This window comes from Saccopteryx leptura, chromosome 6, assembly GCF_036850995.1.
Source record: "Saccopteryx leptura isolate mSacLep1 chromosome 6, mSacLep1_pri_phased_curated, whole genome shotgun sequence".
NCBI lineage: Eukaryota > Metazoa > Chordata > Mammalia > Chiroptera > Emballonuridae > Saccopteryx > Saccopteryx leptura.
This window is the reverse complement of record NC_089508.1, coordinates 79,515,112-79,541,205: the sequence shown is the minus strand read 5'-3', so window position 1 is coordinate 79,541,205 and position 26,094 is coordinate 79,515,112. Positions and strand designations below refer to the sequence as shown.

At 40.9% G+C, this 26,094-nt stretch overlaps 1 protein-coding gene across 6 annotated transcripts in view; it reads right to left on the bottom strand.

Moving 5' to 3' along the window:
* The window catches only part of INO80 (INO80 complex ATPase subunit), a 174,984-nt gene that overhangs the window by 55,833 nt on the left and 93,057 nt on the right, over positions 1-26,094 (bottom strand). For all 6 annotated transcript variants that reach the window (XM_066344251.1, XM_066344246.1, XM_066344245.1 and 3 more), the window contains 3 exons: positions 24,887-24,954; positions 23,316-23,409; positions 22,407-22,578 (listed from right to left, as the gene is read on the bottom strand). In XM_066344251.1, the coding sequence (XP_066200348.1) occupies positions 22,407-22,578; positions 23,316-23,409; positions 24,887-24,954 (334 nt within the window). The remainder of the gene's footprint in view (positions 1-22,406; positions 22,579-23,315; positions 23,410-24,886; positions 24,955-26,094) is intronic.

Genomic DNA, 26,094 nt, shown 5'->3' with positions numbered 1-26,094 from the left:
TGTCTGCCCTGACCAGGGATCGAACTAACCTGGGACGTCCACATGCCAAGCTGATGCTTTATCCACTAACCCCCTGGTCAGCAAACTGTGGCTCGTGAGCCACACGTGGCTCTTTGGCCCCTTGAGTGTGGCTCTTCCACAAAATACCACGTGCAGGCGCTACCTCGATAAGGTATAAGTTTAAACTTAAACTACCTCTATATAGTTTAAGTTTAAAAAATTTGGCTCTCAAAAGAAATTTCAATCATTGTCCTATTGATATTTGGCTCTGTTGACTAATGAGTTTGCCGACCACTGCACTAACCCAACCAGCCAGGGCCCAATTATCATTCTTAATGTAAAATTTATCCAGTTATAGTATAAAATCTGTTCTTCTCTCCAAAAAGATGGCCAAATGGTATATTTCCTACAGATTCTGGTCTTTGTCTTTATTCTTCTCAAAATAAGATTAAAAATAAAAAGGATTCATATGTGTAAGACTTGCATTCTTTTTTTTTTTTTTGTATTTTTCTGGAGAAGTGGGGAGGCAAAGAGACAGACTCTCGCATGCGCCAGACCAGGATCCACCTGGCAAGCCCACTAGGGGGGCAATGCTTTGCCCATCTGGGGTGTTGCTCCGTTGCAACTGGAGCCATTCTAGTGCCTGAAGCGAAGGCCATAGAGCCATCCTCAGTGCCCGGGGCCAACTTTGCTCCAATGGAGCCTTGGCTGCGGGAGGGGAAGAGAGAGATAGAGAGAAAGTATAGAGGGGGAAGGGTGGAGAAGCAGATGGGCGTTTCTCCTGTGTTCCCTGGCCGGGAATCGAACTCAGGACTTCCACACGCCAGACCAACGCTCTACCACTGAGCAAACCGACAGGGCCAAGACTTGCGTTCTTTATTCCCTGCAAAACTGTACAAGAAAAGAGCTCTGGCCAAAGGCCACAGTGGGGAGGGAGGTGTGTGAGAATAAATTTATGAAAGTTTTGAACTAAATACTATTCCTTCTTGAAATTCTCACCAATAAAGCAGGGTGGAGCACAATGAAATTACGGAGAACATAGCATCACAAGAGAAGAAAATACCAGATAATCATACTTATCAAGTAAGAGACTTTTAAAAAGCCCTAAACTTTGTTCAAAACAACCCAAAGGGTTATCTGATTTATGTCCTTAGCCTAGTTCTTAGTTCCTTGATGAAGACTAGTACTTCCTTAAACTCTGTGACATCAAATTCAAATTTAATATTCACTGCTGGGTGAGAACAAGGGTTTTATAGCAATATTTGGGGCAAGGGGGTGGGGGAGAGCAGGAAGAGGAGAGGTTCTCACTGTCCAGATTCATTACATCCATTAGGGGAAGGAAGATGTCAGGATTGCGTTAAAGACTGTTGAATATGATCTCAAGTAGTATCTGACCTGAGATAGTTTACCAAAAACAAGACAACGCATAGCTAAGTCCACACTCATTATCTGCCTTCAGAGGAAAAAGAACAAAGTCTTCACTTTGTTTTGATGATAGGAAGCTGTATTTAGGAGAGAGGCTGGTGAAACAATGCCTACTAATTATAAAATAAATGAAGGCACCAAAGGGAAGAGAATGAAGGATTTTCTGTCTTAAGAGGAAATGCTGAGTATGGAGAAATTAATTCAAAGCTAATTTGGTAGAGCTAAAAGAATTTTATTCAAAATTATTACTTGAATAATACCAGAGAAAGATCCCTGACACTTGCTTCTGATTTTAGCATTTCTCCTGTCTCTTTTTCCAGGTCTATCTGCTTGACAATAACCTCAAATTTTACTTTAAAGACTGATCTTGAACATGGAATCTGGATTCAACTCACATGTTCTTCCATCAAAACTATGAAACATAATTTGTGTTTATTTTGCATATTAACACAAGGGCACTCCACTTCCTTGTACCACAAAAGAAAGCAAAACAGAGAATGGAAAAACAGCATCTCTTCAGCATTATATTTATGAATAATAAAAGTTACATAATCAGAACTAAACTGGTTTTATCCAATAAAAATGCAAAATACCGAATAGAACAGAGCTTGCTAGGAAAAGTTTTGCTCCCCTGGAGTTAGACCTTATGAACAATGAATTCCCGTTGAAGACGAAAGCCAGGCGCTGTACTGTATTTAATGTAAAAACAGCTGACATTTGCTCTGGCTAACAAAACTGTACACAGATGGGTGACCTGGAGAGCAGAGAGACATACCAACATCTTTTCCAGTTTAAGAACTTTCATGATGTCACAGTCAGAACTTGTCTATAGTTAAGCCAAAATCTCAGGACAGCGAATACCAAAACAATTTTTTAAATGAAGTAACTAATATAAATGTATCAGTCCAGCAGTAGGGTCCTTTTGAGATATGTCCACAAATATTTTGAAACCTCTCTCTTCAAAAGGTAGAGCCTACCCCCCCCCCCCCGGGGCTGAGAGTAAGACTTAAGGACTCCCAAAAACTAGCTTATAAGACACTGTGGCTCCTCCTTGCTCTCTCTTTCCCTTGAGTCCCTCACTCTGGGGGAAGCCAGCTGCCATGTCATGAGGACACTCAAGCAGCTTCATGAAAAAGTCCACACAGCAAGGAACTGAAGCCTCCAGTCAACAGCCAACACCAACTTGCCAGGCATGAAAATTAGCTACCCTAGAAGCAGATCCTATGGCTCTGGTCAATCTCACAGATACCTGTAACCCTAGCTGATTCTTGACTTTATAAGAGCTAGAACCACCTACCTGATCTGGTCCCAAGTTCCTGACCAACAGAAACTGTGAGATATTAAATGTTTATTGTTTTAAGCTGCTAGGTTTTAGGGTAATTTGGTATGTAGGTATAGATTACTACAGGGGCTAACATTCACAATTAATTCTTTTTGCAATTACTCTTGAGATTTCTATACATTAACTTCTCCTGCTGATATTCCTCAGTGCCAAGAAAAATGCATCTAGTTCTCAGCTCAAATGCAGGACAAAAATAACTGATATATGTATTTAAAATATCAAGAAATGACTAAACAAGCTACTCATATTTCCCAACCCATAAGGAAAAGTTAGAACTCTTCACAAATTCTATTTTAAATACTGAGTAAGAAGATACTTTTAATTTTAGGCTGCAGGACATTCCCTGAGATGAAAAGTATACCACCAAGTTGTAAAGGAAAAAGCATCAATAATACAATAAACCAACACTCACTAAGTCATTCAGCAAACATTTATGTAACTTATAGGTACAAGGTGCCTAAAATAAGCAGACCACAAAGTCAAGAAAGACTATAAAAAATGCTAAAACATCTATCTCTGACTCTGTCTCTGAGGAAAAAAAAGAAAAGCTCAAACATCTATATTGCATTCTCACTTGTGGGAGAAAAAGGAATGAAGAATAAAAAAGACAACTGCTAACAGTGCCCTTTTCTTCATGTTAATTAAGCTTAGTTTGCCTCTCTGGACATTATAAAACATTTGCTATGTTAGAGGAGTATCTTTTTGTTAATTACAGAGCTCTTACTAATATTCACTAGATTTTTCTACCACATAAATTGGGTAATTAAGCACTACTTTAGCATCTCTGTCAATTGACTTTTTTATGTTCAAGTTCCCTCTTGCTGCCTTCTTCCTTTTCAGTTTTCAAATCTGAGTTTCCTCCCTCTTACAAACTCAACTATCCCTCCTGAAATACCTTCCGATTCTTTTTCTTCTTCTTTTTTTTTTAGAGAGAGAGAGAGACAGGAAGGAAGAGAGATGAGAAGCATCAACTCAAAGCTGCATCACCTTAGCTATTCATTGATTGCTTCCCATATGTGCCTTGACCAGAGAGCTCTAGGGGAGCCAGTGAACCCTCCTTGCTCAAGCCAGCAACCTTGGGCTTCAAGCTAGCAACCTTTGAGGTCAAGCCAGTGACCATGGTATAATATTGATGATCCCATGCTCAAGCAGGAGAAGCTGTGCTCAACTTGGTAACCTTGGGGTTTCGAACTGGGGACCTCAGTGTCCCAGGCTAATGTGCTATCCACTGCACTGCCACCGGTCAGGCTTCCTATTCTTCTTCTTTTTAAAGATTTATTTATTCATTTTAGAGAGAGAGAGAGAGAGAAGGGGTGGAGGGAGGAGCAGGAAACATCAACTCGTAGTTGCTTCTAGTATGTACTTTGATCAGCAAACCCAGGGTTTCGAACCGGCAACATCAGCATTCCAGGTTGTGCTTTATACATTGCACCACCACAGGTCAGTCCCTATTTTTCTTTTTTTTAATACTTCACTATCTACTCTCTACACTTTCAAGTCAGTATTTCTCCCTGTGAATCCCTGTACCTGGGCCTTTGCTTTTTTTCTGCACTCCTAACATCAAAGAGCTCCTAATCTCATGCCAAAGTATTATCTTTAAAGTTGACATAGAATTTACCACTCCTTCTTGATCCATTTTTGAACTCTAGGTTTTAGTAGTGATTCCTCCACCACCAGTGCTCATCCATATCCAACTTAATTGGAGTCCCTTGACACTTTTTTTTTTTTTTAGAGAGAGACAGACAGAAAGGGAGAGAGATGAGAAGCATCAACTCATAGTTGTGGCATCTCAGTTGTTCACTGATTGCTTTCTCATACGTGTCTTGACTGGGGGGCTCCAGTGGAGCCAGTGACCTCTTGCTCAAGCCAGTGACCTTGGGCGTTAAGCCAGCAATCTTTGGGCTCAAGCCAGTGACTATGGGGTCATGTCTGTGATCCCAAGCTCAAGCCCATGGCCCCATGCTAAAGCTGGTGAACCCTTGCTCAAGCTGGATGAGCCCATGCTCAAGCTGGTGACTTCGGGTTTTGAACCTGGGTCCTCAGAGTCTCAGGCCAACGCTCTATTTTTTGCACAAATGCCTGATTAGGCCCTTGACCCTTTCTTGTTTTTTGAAGAATACAGAAGTATTTTTACTTTTTCACGTAATAATGCAAAACAAATGCTAAAGACATATATTCACAGATAACTTTTCTTTTATTTTCTAACTCAGCAGATTAGAACTACTTTAATCACTATATGGAATATAATATATTAGTATTTAGCAAGTCTATTACAATCCATTTCTTCTTTTATACTCTAAAACATCTTTATTAGACCTATAAGAAGATGGAAATACCCAAGGCCAATTCAACTTTTAGCCAGTCAGGTTTGTCACATAGTGGCTCCTGAACATAGAACTTTGACTATGCTGAGGAGCTGCTAGGAGCCTGGCTGGGGCCAGCAGACCAGAGAAGGACCACTACAACATGGACAACGCCATTTTGCCAGGCCAGGCTTTCCCTTGACGCTTTCTTGACAGTATTTTTGGTTTCAACCATTTCTGTTGGATCCTTAGCACACAATACTTGGAACTTTCGTTCAACATCCTCCTTTAACATGGACCCATGTTCAATCTTTCCTGACATCACATTGAGACTTATCTTTATCAAATACCAATGGCAGAGATCACCACTGGTGTGCTGTAATGATTTGACTGATTTACTGGCCTTCTTGTTACCATATTACCTCTTCTTTTTTTTACAAAGACAGAGAGAGAGTCAGAGAGAGGGACAGATAGGGACAGACAGACAGGAACAAAGACAGATGAGAAGCATCAATCATTAATTTTTTGTTGCGATACCTTAGTTGTTCATTGATTGCTTTCTCATATGTGCCTTGACTGGGGGGCTACAGCAGACCGAGTAACCCCTTGCTCGAACCAGCGACCTCGGGGTCTCGAACCTGGGTCCTCTGTATCCCAGTCTGACACTCTATCTACTGCACCACTGCCTGGTCAGGCGTTTTTTTTTTGTTTTGTTTTGTTTTTTAAAGATTTTCTTATTGATTGATTTTATATAGAAGACAAAGAGAAAGAGAGAAAGGATGGGGAGGAACAGGAAGCATCAACTTGCTTCTCGTATGTGCCTTGACCAGGTAAGCCCAGGAGTTCGAACTGGTGACCTTAGCATTCCAGTTCGATGCTTTTTCCACTGCACCACCGCAGGTCAGGCACCATATTACCTTTTCTGATGGCTTCAAAGTGAATAGCCAGCAAAATTTTATTCCCTAGGAGTACAACAATAGTATCTGTTGAAAAAAATAAGCTAAAAAGGACTGAGATTCCTGATTTAATATTTAAATCCCAATAGACTGGCATTTAAACACTCACATTACTTACCATTCTGGCCATTTTTCTTGTTAATGCTCTTTACTTTGGTTCAAATCTTTAAACTAGAATGTCCTTCCTCCTACCCAGGTCCCTTCCAGTCAAGATCCAACTTAAACAAAATCATTTCTATAATGACTTTTTCATCCATTTCAACCTAAAATGATCTTCCATTCTGAACCTTATCACTAATCTGACAGTTAATTATGTCTTCTTTCAATTTTCATCTTGAATTTTTCTTTTTAAAATCTGTTTAAGTTTGTATGCATATTTTTACTATGTGCATGAATGATTTCTCAAGCCAGAACACAGGACAATGACCGTTAATACACCTTGCCCACAGTTGATTCTGGTGCGTGACAGGTTTGGGAAAAATATTAATTATATGTGCTTTTCCTCTGCAGGAGTAGACTGACATAGGGAATCAATGAGCACTTTTAACATACAAATCAATGTGCCTATTCACTCAATCCCACTGGCCCTTGGGATCAAACAATTGAAAACAGCATGAGAAAGAAGCAAAGGGTATGTGAAAGAGTGCTTTCTGCAGTAAATATCGGGCCCTCCCTTCTATCACCATTCCTTACTTCTTTTACTGTCCATCCAGATCAGTGGTCTCCAGAGAAAGCACATGCAAGCTTCACAATATAAATAGTGTTAGTATGATTACCATTTTAAATAAAATGAGACATAGGTATTGGTAAAATAAATTAAGAATATTTTAATAGCCAGACCAGGCGGTGGTGCAGTACATAGAGCATCAGCCTAGGACCCAGGTTCCAAGCCCCGAGGATGCCGGTTTGAGTGCGGAGTCACCGGCTTGAGCATGGGATCACAGACATGACCCCATGGTTGCTGGCTTGAGCAAGGGGTCACTGGCTAAGCTGGAGCCCCCTGGTCAAGGCACATATGAGAAAGCATTCAATGAACAACTAAGGTACTGTAACAAAGAACTGATGCTTCTCATCTCTCTCCCTTCCTGTCTGTCCATACATCTGTCCTCCTTTCTTGCTAAAAAAAAAAAAAAAGTTTTAATAAATGGGGGGTATAATAAAAGAACATTTGGGACCAATTACCTATACTATCTACATTGCTGAAAATACTTTAAAATAAATTTATAAGTTAATTCTAAGATTTAGATGAAAATGAAAAGGGACAAGAACAGTTAAGACAAAACTGAAGAACAAAACTAGGAGACCTGTGCTATCAGTTATCAAGACTTTAGTTATTTATGTAGATAGAGTGTACTGGTTCAAGGATAGACAAACGGACTAGTGGAACAGAACAGAGTCCAGAAACAGACCCATAAAGTTACTTGTTTGACAAATGTGACCCTGTAATATAGTTAGTAGTTATGGTCTAGTAAGGATGGTCTTTTCAATAAATGGAGTTGGGTCAAATGGATATGGATATCTATATGTAATAAAAATAACAACTCTTAACATAGACAACCCCCCCCCCCCCAATTCCTTGTTGTTCTGAATTTGAAAGCAATTTAATAAAACTTTGGAGAAAAACAGAGTATTTATTATCTTCATGACCTTGGTATAGGCAAAGATTTCCTCAACAGAACATAAAAATGTTAACTTCAACAAAAGATATCACTGAGAATGAAAAAGTAAGCTAGAGAATAAAAGATATCTGTAGCACATATAAAACTACAAAACACCATGAAAAATACAGACAGCCTAATAGAAAAATAAAAATAAGCAAGGGTCTTAATGAAGGAGGTTATCAAAATAGCCAATAAGCATTAGAAAAGGTACCTCATAAGGAAAATATAACTAACAGCCTAAATGAGATACACACAGAAGGGATAAAATGAAACAAAAACCACTACATTCTGGCCAGGACATACAGCAGCTAGAACCTCTTACACACTGCTAATGGGAAAGAAAATTGGTGAATTACTTTAGAAAACTGTTTCGCATTATCTATTAAATATTACCATATGAATACCCTATGACCCAGCAATTTGATTACCAGCAATAATGCATATTAAATCTCACTAAAGGTATGTACAGTAATATTCATAGCAGCACTATTTTTTTTTTTAGATTTTATTTATTCATTTTAGAGAGGAGAGAGAGAAAGAGAGAGAGAAAGGGGGGAGGAGCAGGAAGCATCAACTCCTATATGTGCCTTGACCAGACAAGCTCAGAGTTTCGAACAGGTGACCTCAGCATTCCAGGTAGAGGACTTATCCACTGCACCACCACAGGTAAGGCCATAGCAGCACTATTTTTTTTGGGGGGGGGGGGTATTTTTCTGAAGTGAGAAGTGAGGAGGCAGAGAGACAGATTCCTGTATGCACCCCCACGAGAACCCACCCAGCAAGCCCACTATGGGGCGATGCTCTGCCCATCTGGGGCATTGCTCCATTGCAACCAGAGCCATTCCAGCTCCTGATGTGGAGGCTATGGAGCCATCCTCAGCACCTGGGGCCAACTTTGCTCCAATGGAGCCTTGGCTGCAGGAGCCGAAGAGAGCTAGAGAAACAGGAGAGGGGGAGGGGTGGAGAAGCAGATGGGTGCTTCTCCTGTGTGCCCTGGCCAGGAATTGAACCTGGGACTTCCACACGCCAGGCTGATGCTCTACCACTGAGCCAACCGGCCAGGACTAGCAGCACTATTTTGTAATATCAAAAACTAGAAGTAACTAAAATATTTGCCTACAGTAACTTTTGGGGAGGGTACTTGAGAGGAACAGTGAATGGAAATGGGCACAAAGGGGCCTCTAGAGTAGAGTTCTGATAGTGTTTTGTGAAGTAATTAAGCTGTATTTATACTTATGACTTATGTAATTCTGTGTGTGTATGTGTGTGTGTGTGTGTGTGTGTGTGTGTGTGTGTGTGTGTGTGGTGTGTATGTGTGTGTGTGTGAGAGAGACAGAGACAGATAGGGACAGACAGACCAGAAGGGAGAGAGGTGAGAAGCATCAATTCCTTGTTGTGGCTCCTTAGTTGTTCATTGATTGCTTTCTCATATGTGCCTTGATGGGTGGGAAGGGCTACAGCAGAGTGAGTGACCCCTTGTTCAAGCCAGTGACCTTGGGCTCAAGCAAGAGACCATGGGATCATATCTATGATCCCACGCTCAAGCCAGTGACACTGTGCTTAAGCAAGCTGGTGAGCCTGTGCTCAAGCCAGATAATCCCATGTTCAAGCTGGCGACCTCAGGGTTTTGAACCTGGGTCGTCTGCGTCCCAGTCTGATGCTCTATCCACTGCGCCACTGCCTGGTCAGGCCTTATGCACTTTCTTATATGCATGTTAATATCTCTAGGACAGCCCAGGCAACAAGAAAAAAGGCTTAACAATTTTAATATATTATACTTACTCCTCCTCCTTGTCTCTCTACTTGACCTGTTATTTACTAAAGGAAAACAAATGGTCATCTTTTCAGAATCAAGTTATGGTTATTAGAACCATGAGTTCAAATAGTTACTAATTAGGCCCTGGCCGGTTGGCTCAGTGGTAGAGCGTGGGCCTGGCGTGCAGGAGTCCCGGTTCGATTCCCGGCCAGGGCACACAGGAGAAGCGCCCATCTGCTTCTCCACCCCTCCCCCTCTCCTTCCTCTCTGTCTCTCTCTTCCCCTCCCGCAGCCAAGGCTCCATTGGAACAAAATTTGCCCAGGCGCTGAGGATGGCTCTATGGCCTCTTCCTCAGGCGCTAGAATGGCTCTGATTGCGGCAGAGTGACGCCCCCAAGATGTCAGAGCATCGCCCCCTGGTGGGCGTGCCGGGTGGATCCCAGTCGGGCACATGAGCGAGTCTGTCTGACTGCCTCCACGTTTCCAACTTCAGAAAAATACTAAAAAACAAAAACCAAAACCAAAACCAAATAGCTACTAATTAATTTTGTCAGAAAAAAAAATTTAAACTGCTCCAGTAACTTAGGGTACTTGGTTATCATCTCCAAGTTTCTCACCCTCTCAAGCTTTAAAGATAGACCCCACATTTATACACTGACCCTTTCCTAATCTTTCAAGACATTTCTTGTCTTTCTGAGTTTCTAGCTCACCTTATGAATTATAGCAAATACTTCTCAAGTCATATTTTCAGGATACTTGCTGAAAATAGTAAGCATAAGTTTGTTTTTTGTGAAAAAAATTTTTCTCTCTGATGTCACAGTAGTAGGACTCCTATTTAAGCAAAGGGGTCTTTCATAGGATTTATAAATTGTACAAACAATGGCTAACGTATTTTTGTAGACCTCAACGACAGCAAACAAGTCATTTCAGGACTGAAAGGCACAAAGCACATGCATCATAAATTTAACCCACACAAAGCAACAAACAAAAAGAACTCAAGACCTTGTATTTAAAACCAAGCAACAAATTAAAACATTAGCAAAACAGATAAGTATTACATTTAAGTCTCAGCACTGTTGTCAATATTTGATGAATTAATTTTTAATAGACTAATTTTTATTAATAAGTTTTTTTTTTTTTTAATTAAAAACTCGGCCCTGGCCAGTTGGCTCAGCAGTAGTTCATCAGCCTGGCATGTGGAAGTCCCAGGTTCGATTCCCAGCCAGGGCACACAAGAGAAGTGAACATCTGTGTCTCCATCCCTCCCCCTTCTCTCTCTTTCTCTTTCCCCTTCTCCCAGAGCCATGGCTCAAAAGGTTCAAGCAAATTGGCCCCAGGTGCTGAGGATGGCTCCATGGCCTCATCTCAGGTGCTAAAATAGCTCAGTTGCCAAGCAATAGAGCAGTGGCCTCAGATGGGCAGAGTATTTATTGCCTTGTAGAATGGCTTGCCAGGTGGCTCCCAGTTGGGGTGCATGTGGGAGTTTGTCTGTCTGCCTCCCTGCCTTTCACTTAATAAAAAAAATAAAAATTAAAAACCTGTAAAATTAAAAACAAAAACCTGTAAAATTAGACTATGCAATTTAGAAGTGTCGTTTTGATGTGTGAATGTATGCTAAAATATCATGCATCTTAAGTTTTAACTTTTATATTCTTTTTTTTATTTCTGAAGCTGGAAACGGGGAGAGACAGTCAGACAGACTCCCGCATGCGCCCGACCGGGATCCACCCGGCACGCCCACCAGGGGCGACACTCTTCCCACCAGGGGGCGATGCTCTGCCCCTCCAGGGCGTCGCTTTGCCGCGACCAGAGCCACTCTAGCGCCTGGGGCAGAGGCCAAGGAGCCATCCCCAGCGCCCGGGCCAACTTTGCTCCAATGGAGCCTTGGCTGCGGGAGGGGAAGAGAGAGACAGAGAGGAAGGAGGGGGGGGGGGGCGGGGGTGGAGAAGCAAATGGGCGCTTCTCCTATGTGCCCTGGCCGGGAATCGAACCCGGGTCCCCCGCACGCCAGGCCGACGCTGTACCGCTGAGACAACCGGCCAGGGCAACTTTTATATTCTTAACTAATAAATTTTGGAAATTTGTTCTAAAGGATTAGGTGTTCAAAATGTCCTTATCTACTCTTCTTTGAAAAGCAAACAAAACCAATGTTCTTGAATAAGAAATTGAATGTTCCTTGAATTAGAAAACTTCAGTTCAAAAGAAACCAGTATAAGAAACAGCACAGTAATGGTAATAGATATTTCTAACAAGGCCATTCTTGGGGGAGATAAACTACTTTGTTCAAATGTAAATCAGTTGGTGCTTTAAAAGTTACTTATTTTTATTTATACAATCTTGGAATATCAGGGATATAATAGATATATACTAGAATATATTAACACAGATGAGCTTGACCAGTGGTGGCACAGTGGATAGAGCATTGACCTAGGATGATGAAGTCCCAGGTTCAATACCCTGAGGTCCCTGGCCTGAATGAGGGCTCATCTGGCTTGAGAGCAGGCTTGCCAGTTTGAGCACTAGGTTATTGGCTTGAGCCCAAAGGTCGCTGACTTAAGCAAGGGGTCACTGGCTCAGCTAGCATCCTCTGGTCAAGGCACGTATGAGAAGCAATCAATGAACAACTAAAGTGATGTTATTATGAGTTGATGCTTCTCATCTTTTTCTGGGAGAAAGAAAAGAAAAGACAAAGGCAGACCTTGATCACTTGCTACATGTCAGGGTAACTCAGGGGTCTCAAACTCAACTCAGCATGTGGGCCGCAGAGCAAGATCACAGCCTTTCGGCGGGCCGCACTAGGTCTACAAAAGGCAACTGTTACGCAACACTTTTCTCACTGCAGTTGAAAACAAAAAAAAAATCAGTACAACAAGCACAATCGTATATGCAGTTTACTTAGTGTCACAAAACGACCAGAAACTGTAGTTCGCATCACAACTGCTGTTAACTAAGCTAATATCTAGCTAGGATGCTAGAGAAATGAAAAATACAAGTAGGCACCTAGGCTTACTTAATTTTACCCAAAATATTTTGAACTTCGTGGATTAGTCTGCGGGCCGCACAAAATTGTTCAGCGGGCCACATGTGGCCCGCGGGCGGCAAGTTTGAGACCCCTGGGGTAACTGGAATGAAATATGCATACTGCTTTCTGAGCAACTTCTAGACTTCTTTCACATTCAGAAAGTGAGACTCTTCTGTAAGGTTCAAAATGTCAGTTTCTTTCTTTTCCCACCATTACAAGAATGATCCAGAATCTTCTACATAGTGACCCCCATTGCAGGCTTTACGGTACTTGCTGCAGTACTATTAAAATTAGGTGGTTATGGAATATTATGAATTACAATACTTAATCCACTAACAAATGACATAGCATATCCCTTCAAAATACTATCTCTATGGGGTATAATTAAAACAAGTTCAATCTATTTATGTCAAACAGATCTAAAATCACTCAATGTGTACTCGTCAGTGAGTCATATGGCTCTAGTAATTGTAGCAATCCTTATCCAATCCCCATAAAGCAACTGCCCTAATAATTGCACATGGCCTAACTTCCTCAGTACTATTCTGTCTAGCTAACTCCAACTACAAATGAATTCACAGCTGAACCATAATTTTAGCATGAGGTTTATAAACAATTTTACCCCTTATAGCCTCCTGATGACTCCTAGCAAGTCTTACTAACCTAGCCCTACCATCCACCATAAACTTAATTGGAGAACTATTTGTAGTAATAGCAACATTTTCTTGATCAAACCTGTGCATTATTCTCATAGGACTTAATATCATCATTATTACCACACTATACTCCCTCTACATACTAATTATGACCCAACGAGGCAAACATACACACCATATCAATTAAACCAAACTTTACACGAGAAAACACACTCATGGCTATTCATATGATTCTTCTCCTATAAATCAATCAAAAAATAATTTTGGGAACTTTATATTGTAAATATAGTTTAACAAAAACACTAAATTGTGAATTTAGCAATAGAGTCTAAAACCTATTTACTGAAGGAGTATGCAAGAACTGCTAACTTATGCAACCATATCTAAAAATGCAGCTTTTTCAAACTTTTAAAGGATAGAAGTTATCCATTGGGCTTAGGAACAAAAAATTGGTACAACTCCAAATAAAAGTAATAAATCTATTTGTCAATCATACTCTCATTACTCATATTAATCATACCAATCATAGCAACAGCATTTAATCTAGACAAACAACCTGCTTATCCAAACTATGTCAAAACTATCTATCTCTTACTCTTTTATGGCAAGCCTTATTCCAACATGCTCTTTATCAACTCCGGTCAAGAAACAGTAATCTCAAATTGACACTGAATTACAATTTAAACTAAAATTATCCCTCAGCTTCAAATTTGATTACTTTTCAATACCTTTTATGCCTATAGGACTATTTGTTACATGGTCCACTATAGAGTTCCATATGATATATACACTCAGATCCCAACATCAACTGATTCTTTATATTGACTGATATTCTGTCTGTGACCCCCTCAAGCTGGTGACCCCACACTCAAATTGGTGAGCCTGTGCTCAAGCCGGTGACCTCAGGGTTTCGAACCCGGGTCCTCAGTGTTCCAGGCCAATACTCTATCCACTGCGCCATTGTCTGGTCAGGCAATATTTTCCCCCCCCTCCGGGGCGTTGCTCTGCCACGACCAGAGCCACTCTAGCGCCTGGGGCAGAGGCCAAGGAGCCATCCCCAGCGCCCGGGCCATCTTTGCTCCAATGGAGCCTTGGCTGTGGGAGGAGAAGAGAGAGACAGAGAGGAAGGAGGGGGGGTGGAGAAGCAAATGGGCGCTTCTCCTGTGTGCCCTGGCCGGGAATCGAACCCGGGTCCCCCACACGCCAGGCCGACGCTCTACTGCTGAGCCAACCGGCCAGGGCCTGGTCAGGCAATATTCTTAATTACAATATTAATCTTAGTTACTGCTAGTAATCTGTTCCAACTCTTCATCGGTTGAGAAGGGGTAGGAATCATATCTTTCCTGCTCATTGGCTGATCATACGGCCACGCAGATACAAACACCAATGCCCTCCAAGCAATTTTATATAATCGCATCAGAGACAATGGCTTTATTATATCTATAGCATGATTTATAACTAATGTTAACACATGAGAACTTCAACAAATCTTCCTATTAAAACCTAAATAATACCTATTTTCCACTAATAGCTCTATTCCTCACTACCACTGGAACATCGGCCCAATTTGGACTGCACCCATGCCCTCCTTCTGCCATAGAAGGCCCAACCCCTGTCTCTGCCCTACTCCACTCAAGCACTATAGTCCTAGCAGGTGTTTTACTCTTAATCCAATTCCACCCCTCAACGGAAAACAAACTGGCACAAACCATAATCCTATGTCTAAGGGAAATTACCACCCTGTTCACAGCAATCTGCACACTCACCCAAAATGACATAAAAATCGTCACCTTCTCCACCTCTAGTCAGTTAGGCCTGATAATAGTAACTATTGGAATTAACCAACCCCACTTTGCATTCCTCCACATCTGCACATACACATTCTTTAAAGCAGTATTATCTAGGTCAATTATTCACAGCTTAAGCGACAAACAGGATATGTGAAAAATGGGAGGATTATTAAAACTCTACCCTTTACCACTACTGCACTAATTACTGGAAGCCTCACCCTGACAGGAATCCATTTCTGACAGGCTTTTATTCCAAAGAACTAATTATCGAAGACAACAACACATCATATACCAACACCCGAGCCCTACTCATCACCCTCGTAGCAACCTCCCTCACAGCCATCTACAGCACCCGAATTATCTTTTCCACATTACTAGGACAGCCACGATTTCCCACCCTAATCCTAATCAATGAAAACAACCCCCTTCTAATAAACTCCATTAAACATCTTTTAATCAGAAGTATTTTCGCAGGTTTCCTAATCTCAAACAACATTCCCCCAACCAACATCTCACAAATAACCATGCTATCCTATCTAAAACTCATGGCCCTTGGCGTAACCTTGCTAGGTTTTATCATGGCCCTAGAGTTAAGCCAGATCACACAAAACCTGAAGTTTAATAAACCATCAAACCTATTCAAGTTCTCCAGTCTTACTGGCTATTTTCCAACCAGCATGTACCGTCTCCAACCACTTATAAGCCTCACAACCAGCCAAAAAACCCACCTCTCTCCTGCTGGCCCAAATCTGATTAGAAATGCTACTACCAAAATCAATCTCACAAATTCAAACGAAAACTTCCACAACAGTCACAAATCAAAAGGGCCTAGTTAAACTATATTTCCTTTCATTTCTTATCACCCTAGCCCTCAATATAATAATATTTAATTTCCACAAGTAATCTCCATAAATCACTACAACTCCAATAAGCAATGACCACCCTGTAACTACCACTAATCAAGTCATCATAGCTATATAAACTCAGCAATACCCATGGCCTCTTTACCAAAAAACCCAGTCACCAGTATCATAAATTACCCAATCTCCCATGCCATTAAATTTTAAAACTACTTCCACTTCTATATTTTCATTCTTGAGCACATTAAAAATCAACCCTGCTTCCATAGTTAACCCGGTTATAAGAGACCCCAAAACTGTCTTATTAGAAACCTATACCTCAGGATACTGCTTGGTTGCTATTGCCATTGTATAACCAAAAACTACCAACATTCCCCCCAAATAAATTAAAAATACTGTAAGACCTAAAAAAGGCCTGTCAAAACTAATTACAATACCACATTCAACCCCTCCTCTTACAATGAACCCCAACCCCCGACAGATCAGCAAAGATTTAGAAGCCCTACAGTATCAATTATAAAAATCACACTTATAATAAATGCAATATATGTCATCATAATTCCTACATGACCTCTATCCATAACCAATGACATGAAAAATCATGGTTATATTTCAACTCTAAGAATAAATGACCAATATCCGCAAGTCCCACCCACTTTTCAAAATTATTAATGACTCATTCGTTGACCTCCCCGCTCCCTCAAGCATTTCCTCCTGATGATATTTTGGTTCCATCCTAGGAGTTTGTCTAGCAGTGCAAATTCTAACAGGCCTATATCTTGCCATGCACTACACTTCAGATACCGCTACAGCATTCAACTCTGTAACACATCTGTCAAGACGTGAATTATGGCTAATGACTTCGTTATCTCCACGCAAATGGAGCCTCTATATTCTTTATCTGCCTGTATCTTCATGTAGCATGAGGCTTCTACTAGGAATCCTACACCTTCACAGAAACCAGAAATGTGGGTATCCTTCTACTAGCTGCAGTTATAGCAATGGCCTTTATAGGATATGTTCTACCATGAGGACAGATATCTTTCTGAGGTGCCACAGTCATCATGAATCTACTCTCCACTATCCCTTACACTGGAACAAATCTAGTAAAATGAATCTGAGGTGGTTTCTCAGTAGATAAAGCCACTTAAACCCGATTTTTTGCCTTCCACTTTCTCCTTCCATTCATCATCGCAGCCTTAGTTAAAGTACACTTATTATTCCTTCATGAGACAAATTCCAACAACCCAACAGGCATCCCCTCTAATGCAGACATAATCCCTTTCCACCCCTAATATACAATCAAGGACAACTTAGGATTCCTAATAATACTAACAGCCTTCCTAGCATTAGTCCTATTTGCCCCTGACTTACTAGGAGACCCAGATAACATCCCTGCCAAACCACTAAACACTCCCCCACACATCAAGCCAGAATGATATTTCCTATTTGCCTACACCATTCTATGATCTATCCCCAACAATCTAGGAGTGTTAGCCTTAGTCTTATCCATTCTAATCCTTGCCATCGTCCCAATACTGCACACCTCAAAATAACGCAGCATTACATTCTGCCCACTCAGTCCATGCCTGTTCTGGCTGCTAGTCACAGACCTAATGGCACTAACATAAATCGGAGGACAGCCAGTAGAATACCCCTATAGCATCACTGGCCAACTGGCATCAATCCTCTACTTCTCCATTATTCTAGCTAGCTATTCTAATATTGTGCAGTCATCTAATGCTGTATTTTTCAAACTGCGAGTAGTGATAGTCATATAATTTTTTAGTAGGTTCCCATTATCATTTAAAAAAAGAATAAAAAATAACCAGGGTGTATTGTATATATGGGTATTGTTTTGTAAATATTTTAAAAACTGTATGTATAATTATCTGGTATATCTACATGCATACCAGTAGCAACATAAAATATTCTTGTGTGTGTGTGTGTGTGTGTGTGTGTGTGTGTGTTAGCTATCCCCAGGCCTGGCCTCTAAGACCCTTGAAGGGTCCCCCATCCTATTTCTTCCCTCTCTTGCTGGCCTTCTGCAGAGAACCAAGAGGTCTGCCAGGCCCTAGAGAATGGCAGATTTTTTTTTTTTTTTCTGAAGCTGGAAACGGGGAGAGACAGACAGACTGACTCCTGCATGCGCCCACCGGGATCCACCTGGCATGCCCACCAGGGGGCGACGCTCTGCCCACCAGGGGGCGACGCTCTGCTCCTCCAGGGCGTCGCTCTGTTGCGACCAGAGCCACTCCAGTGCCTGGGGCAGAGGCCAAGGAGCCATCCCCAGCGCTGGGGCCATCTTTGCTCCAATGGAGCCTCGCTGTGGGAGGGGAAGAGAGAGTCAGAGAGGAAGGAGAGGGGGAGGGGTGGAGAAGCAGATGGGTGCTTCTCCTGTGTGCCCTGGCCGGGAATCGAACCCAGGACTTTTGCACGCCAGGCCGACGCTCTACCACTGAGCCAACCGGCCAGGGCTAAAATATTCTTTTTAAAAATTTTTATTTATTGATTTTTAGAGAGAAAGAAAGAGAGAGAGATAGAAACATCTGTTCCTCTGTTCCTGAATGTGCCCAGACCAGGGATCAAACACACAATTTTTGCACAACGGATGGTGCTCTAACCAACCAAGTTATCCAGCCAAAGCAAAACATTCTTGAATTGAGTCGTGATCACACTTCAATAGCCACAGATATAATAGGCTTTATTATATTTTTAATAATTGTTACACATGAAGCTTCAACAACATAATTCTTTTTTCAGAACGTAGGCTAACGCTTTAGGCTAGGTACCATGTAAAGATCATTCTTAGTGGATAAAGTGTTGACCTGGAACACTGACATCGCCAGTTCAAAACCCTGGGCTTGCCTGGTCAACACACATAAGAGAAGCAACTACTAGGAGTGGATGCTTATCACTTCGCTGCACCAAAAATCAATAAATAAAATCTTAAAAAGAAAAGAAAAGATCATTCTGCTTATTTGAAAGCAGAGATTTCTTAGAATAGATATATCAACAAACTTCAAAATACACTGCCTGGTTGGTAATTTCAGTATATGTATGTTGGAGACCAAAAGCTGAAGAGTGTTTCTACACTTATATAATTAGCTTTCAGCTACCCGTAACTCAGTGTATATTTAAAGCCACTACAAGAGCAAATTACTATTTACAGTAGAAAAAAAAATTTAAAAAGAGGAAATGGAAGTGAATCTAACTTCAATTAGAAAAACTTTCAGATTTCACTATCAATTTCCCATAAAGCATGCTGCCCACATCTGGATTTCTCAGGAAATTCATTGATATAAGGGCCTCACTGAACAGGTGCTCTGAACACACTACTATATTTTCATAAAACATAAATATACAAATAACTGATGCATATCTTTGAGTGTTAAATAAGATGCAGGTGTCTACATAAAAGGGTATAATAAACCTTTGGGAGGATGGTGCTTTCTGTACCAAAAGTAAAACTAGTAAGTTTTTATAACTGTAGTGTTATATACAGTGTGTCCGTAAAGTCATAGTGCACTTTTGATCGGTCACAGGAAGGGAACAAAAGACAATAGAAATGTGAAATCTGCACCAAATAAAAGGAAAACTCTCCCAATTTCATACCTATTCAGTGCAGTTCGATGTGGGCTCACGCACAGATTTTTTAGGGCTCATTAGGTAGCTATCCCGTATAGCCTCTACAGACCCGTCACTGACTGATGGCCTACCAGAACGGGGTTTCTCCACCAAACTGCCGGTTTCCTTCAACTGCTTATTCCACCGAGTAATGTTATTCCTATGTGGTGGCGCTTCGTTATAAACGTGCCGATATTCACGTTGCACTTTGGTCACGGATTCGAATTTAGCAAGCCACAGAACACACTGAACTTTCCTTTGTACCGTCCACATCTCGACTGGCATGGCCGTGGACTGCTTTGCTGTATACATGGTGTTACGTCATCATCTGAGCATGCGCACATACTGCCACATCATCCTACAGAAACTGGGAGGTTTTCCTTCTATTTGGTGCAGATTTCACATTTCTATCGTCTTTTGTTGTTTTCCTGTGACTGGTCAAAAGTGCACTATGACTTTATGGACACACTGTATATTACCCAATGTCTAAGGACCAATTCATCAGACATATTAATATTGCACTAGTAGGAAGTCATTCTGTTACCACTGGCATTATTCCAAACAGGCTAGAGCCCAATACCATTCCCTTTTTGCACTATTGATCTTATCCCCAGAGTCCAAATAAGTACATGGAGCAATGCTTGAGAATCCAACTAAAAAAACAGAAGAGAAAGAAATCAGCCTGACCAGATGGTGGTGCAGTGCATAGAGTGTTGGATTGGGATGCGGAGGACCCAGGTTCAAGACCCTGAGGTCGCCAGCTTAAGCGCAGGCTCATCTGGTTTAAGCAAAAGCTCACCGGCTTGGACCCAAGGTTGCTGGCTTGAGCAAGGGGTTACTTGGTCTGCTATAACACCACGGTCAAGGCACATATGAGAAAGCAATCAATGAACAACTAAAGTGCCACAACGAAAAACTGATGATTGATGCTTCTCATCTCTCTGCGTTCCTGTCTACCCCCCCTTCTCTCTCTCGCTCTCTCTGTAAAAAAAAAAAAAAAAAAAAAAAAATCATATGGGTTCTCCAATGTACAGGGTACACACCAGATCAAGCCAAAGAACATACTGCATTTGATAACAGTTAAGACTATGACCCATTGTCTGACCAAGCAATGGCACAGTGGATAGAGTGTCAGCTGGGGACACTGAGAACCTAGTTTTGAAACCCTGAGGTCACCAGCTTGAGCACAGGTTCACCAGCTTGAATGTGGGGTCACTGGCTTGAGCGAGGGATCACAGACATAACTCCATGGTTGCTAGCTTGAGCCCAGAGGTTGCTGGCTTGAAGCCCAAGGTTGCTGGCTTGAGCAAGGGGTCACTGACTCAGCTGCAGCCCCTCTGGTCAAGGCACATATGAGAAAGCAATCAATGAACAACTAAGGTGCCACAACTATGAGTTGATGCTTCTCATCTCTCTCCCTTGCTGTCTGTCTTTCACTAACAACAACATTAAATGTTCCAAAAGATACAAGAAAAAAGGTTCTACCTTCTAATCTAGTTGAACTATAATATAAATATGCAAATTGCTTTTAAACTCTCTAGTGCCACCCATTTCTTTCAGAATAAAATCTGAATCCTTAGTAATAATTTGTGAGGCCCCATAGAATCTGGACCTACACCCATTACCTTATTTCCTGTCACTTTCCTATCCACTTACTTTACAGTGGCCAACAATTATATGAAAAAATACTCAACATCATTACTTTGCATGATAATGCAATTTAAAATCACAAGATACCACCACAAATTCAAAAAGATGGGCTGAAAATACCAGGTGTAGGCAAGGATGGCGAACATAACAACAATTCTCTCACACTGCTGTTGGAAATGTGAATTGTAAAACCCTTCTGGAAAATGTTTTGCAGTGGCTACTAAACCTAAACATACACATACCTGATTATACAGCAACCTCACTCCTTTGGGATAAAAACCCCAAAGTATTTAGTGCTAATGTTTATAAAAAGACATGAACAAGAATATGCATAGCACTTTTATTCATGATAGCTCCAAACTGGAAGCATCCTAAATACCCACCAACAGAAGAATAGATTAATAAGTTAAACTGTGGTCTGTTCAGACAATGCAACCCTTCATAGCATTAAAAAAGAATACTATAATGCAGCCTGACTGGGCGGTGGCGCAGTGGATAGAGCGTCGGACTGGGATGCGGAGGACCCAGGTTCGAGACCCCGAGGTCACCAGCTTGAGTGTGGGCTCATCTGGTTTGAGCAAGGCTCACCAGTTTGAGCCCAAGGTTGCTGGCTCGAGCAAAGAGTCACTCAGTCTCCTGTAGCCCCACGGTCAAGGCACATATGAGAAAGCAATCAATGAACAACTAAGGTGCTGCAACGAAGAATTGATGCTTTTCATCTCTCTCCCTTCCTGTCTGTCCCTCTCTCTGACTCTCTCTGTCACAAAATAAATAAAATTAAAATGCTTTTTTTTTAAAAAAAAGAATAGTATAATGCAGCATGGATGAATCTCATAGATATAATACTGAAGTAAAGAAACAGACACAAAAGAGTACATACTAGAAAATTCTATTTGCTAAAGTTCAAAAACAGGCAAAAATAATCTGGGATAACAGAAATACAAGAGTAAGTACCTTTATTTGTTGGTTTGTTCTGAATTACTGGTATTAAATGGGAATTAGCATGAAAGAGACTTCTGGTTGCTGAAAATATTCTATACTTTAATGTAAATAACTGTCTCGCAGTGTTTTAAACATGTATAAATTCAGAAAGTTGTACATTTAAGATCTGCGTTACAGTAAAGTTATATACAAAATATATATTTAACACACACAAATATATATACATATATATATATACAAACACAAAATGTCTATTAAGATATTTACAGTAAGTCATAAATCAATATACTGCTCCTACTCCTCTGGGAAGTTTTTGGCTCTATTAGGCCATCATTTACTTTATTGCTACTTTTACTGATTCAAAGAAAAGGGAATGGGATACTATGTGGATAGCTGATGCTGAAATAACTACTTACCTTTAACAAAGGGCAGCTGCAAAGGTTGGGAAAGGAGAGTGGAAAGTTAACCCCAAGAAGGAAATCCTTGTTTCTCAGATATCTCTGCTGGCTCTCCCCTTCTGGCTCTCCCCAGGAGCGCAGCTGATGGAGCCTGTAGGAGGCTTTCAGAGACAGGAAAAGAGCTAACCATCTGAAACAAATCACAGCAGACATGCTTATTCAGTACTCTGTGGAGGTTTGAAGGTAGTTTATATAGCAAGCAGCAAGGAACATTGTCTCTCATTAACATGACTCTTTTGTAAATCCTGAGCATTTTAGAAACAGTTCTTTCCTATTTTGTTCTATAAATTCTAACTTTGGCATGACTTGGTTTGCTACTATGAGAACTAAAATCCTCTGTAAAAGCCCATCTCTGTATTTAATTCTATCACAAATACTCATAAAAAAATCCTCATAGTTGGGAGAGTCTTTCCTAATGAGGCCACAATTTATTACAGAAATAGAGAGGTAGTAAGGTAAGTGAAAGCCGTTATTCCAAAGAATAAGGACAAAGTTCCCCAAAACACTTAAGGCAGGCTATGCTGCAATCATTGTTAACTAAAGGAATCATCAGCCATCATTTGTCCTATGGAAGCACATAAAATTTTGTTTAACTATAATTAAGACTTGACAGCCTGGCAGCATTTGGGAGAGGAGCCTGAATAGTTTTTATGTAAGGTATATCACAAGGCATCACGTAATTTATTAAACGATCCTCTAATTTTGAGAAAATTATGATTCTCTAATAAAAATTTTTATTTTTAACATCAGAGAAAGAATGAGTTCTCTAAGATGATATAACATTAACTATTTAAGCTTCACAGTATTCAACCTTTGTTCTTATTTCTTTCCAATGGCTATTCATCAAACAACGAGCAAACTTCTCACCTGGCCAAAAGTCCCTGAAGCATGAGGTTTGCCATTTCTGCTGGAGATACATCAATAAAGCGAAGGAAAGAGAAACAGCTTTCTTCATTAACACCTAGAATATCAAAGGACAAACTTAAACTCAGCAAACCAAGAGACAATACTCAACTAAAGCCTGACTGCTGAACTGCTCAATTTGGGCTTAATAATCAAAACATATTTTTAGGTTCTGAACAAAAGCTACTTTAATCAAAGTCAGAATGTCCTATCTTATACTATAATCGTAAGTAAAAGGCATAAATGAAGAGAGTGAAGTTGGCTCATCAGTTATGTTTGGGGTTTTTGGATCCTTAGCTAACTGCCTTCCTCTTTTTATTGTGTCAAGAGAAAAAAAAAAAGGAAAGGACAGAGGTAAAAGATTCTGAACCTTTGTCTAATACTTTGGACAATGTTCTAAGTTGAGCAGCTTCTTTTCCTTAGACTGAGAGAGAACTAAGCCACATTAATTAGAATTCTGCACCTGACCTGTGGTGGTGCAGTGGATAAAGCGTCAACCTGAACACCAAGGTTGCCGGTCTGAAACCCTGGGCTTGCCTGGTCAAGGCACATATGGGAGTTGATGCTTCCTGCTCCTTCCCCCTTCTCTCTCTTTCTCTCTCCTCCCTCTCTAAAATGAATACATTTTTAAAATCTTTTAAAAAAAAATCCTGCACATCAATTTTAAGAGTGTAAAAAATTCTTAAGAGTCAGGTATAAAATAAAGACAGAAGATCAATTTAATAATTTTTTATTGCTTTCCTGTTATAGTCACAAATCATAGCACCTATAGATGAAGATGACTAATTTACTTAAATCTTTATTTATTTATTTTGGAGAGGGAGAGGGAGAGAGAGAGAGAAAGACAGGAAAGGAGAGAGATGAGATGCATCAACTTGTAGTTGTGGCACTTGACTGATTCACTGATTTAGTTGTTCACTGATTATTTCTCATATGTGCCTTGACCAGGGGGCTCCATCTGAGCCAGTCGCCCCTTGCTCAAGCCAGTGACCTTTGGCCGAAGCCAGCAACCATGGGGTCATGTCGATGATCCCATGCTCAAACTGGTGAGCCTGTGCTCAAGCAGGCCTCTGGGTTTCGAACCTGTGACTTCAGTGTCCCAGGTCAATGATCTATCTGCTGTGCCACCACTGGTCAGGCTAATTTACTCAAATCTTATCAAGACTTTATAAATAAAACGTGCAGGGCCTGGCCAGGTAGCTCAGTTGGTTAGAGCATCCTCCAATACACCAAGGTTATAGGTTTGATCCCTTGTCAAGGCACATACAAGAATCAACCAAGGAATGCATAAATAGGTAGAACAACAAATCAATGTTTCTCTCTCTCTCCCTGACTTTCTCCCTTCCTCTCTCTAGAATCAATCAACAAATAACATAAAATAAAATAAAATAAAATAAAATAAAATAAAATAAAATAAAATAAACCCAGCATGCAGGCAAACCACTATTAGTTCCAAATCAGCCACTCAGCAAAACAAAGAAAAGCATCTGGTAAATCCTTGGCATACTTTCCTTCCCAAAGATAAAAACACCTACCTTTTCTGTGAAAGAGAGACTGTTGGATATAGTCTGGTGCAAATGGAGAAAGAAGAACCCTTAACCACCTGTAAAATAGGTAAGTAAAATAAATCCAAATCCAAACATTAATATTGGGAAGTTAGACTGAAGGTTCCAAACTAAAAGTAATCTTTTAGGTTTGAAACTCATTATACTTTTAAGAAGTTTGTTATTACCAGGCAAAAATCATGGCATAAATGTCAGAAGTCATAAGTACTTAATAAAGGTATAAGAACATAATACAAGTTTAAAGCAGTCTTATTTCAGATACTCAACATGCTAGCACCCTAAACTTATCATTACTATAAAAAAAAAGCACTACATCTCTTGTCTGCTTCCTTCTTTCTGCCCATCTATCTAGTCAGGTATTAGGCTGGAGCTATCACAGACGTAGAATTCTTAAAATTAAACCCAAGAAATTGCTCAATTTCAGTTTCATTAGGTTAAATGTTGTCAATAATTATTTTGATAGTATTGTTTATATTGTTTTGCCTTAGAATGAGCTTTCTAAATCCATGGTTCTCAAATGTGGGAGTTCATAAGAATCCTCTGGGAGCCTGTTAAAAAAACCCCAGAAGTGCCCTGGCCGGTTGGCTCAGCGGTAGAGCGTCGGCCTAGCGTGCGGAGGACCCGGGTTCAATTCCCGGCCAGGGCACATAGGAGAAGCGCCCATTTGCTTCTCCACCCCTCCGCCGCGCTTTCCTCTCTGTCTCTCTCTTCCCCTCCCGCAGCCACGGCTCCATTGGAGCAAAGATGGCCCGGGCGCTGGGCATGGCTCTGTGGCCTCTGCCTCAGGCGCTAGAGTGGCTCTGGTCGCAATATGGCGACGCCCAGGATGGGCAGAGCATCGCCCCCTGGGGGGCAGAGCACCGCCCCTGGTGGGCGTGCCGGGTGGATCCCGGTCGGGCGCATGCGGGAGTCTGTCTGACTGTCTCTCCCTGTTTCCAGCTTCAGAAAAATGAAAAAAAAAAACAACAAAAAAAAAACCCCAGAAGTCACAACCATCCTCACAGATGTAGGATGGACCTACACACCGCTTTTCTCAGTAAATGGCTAGCATATTGCCATTAATAAGCACTTCACCTTTAACCAAATCTGTCATTGCTGATCTGAGAAGGTTAATTTGATTAATTTGAAATCCGATCAGTTTTCCCACAAGTGCTATTCCAAGTATAAAATAAGTCATC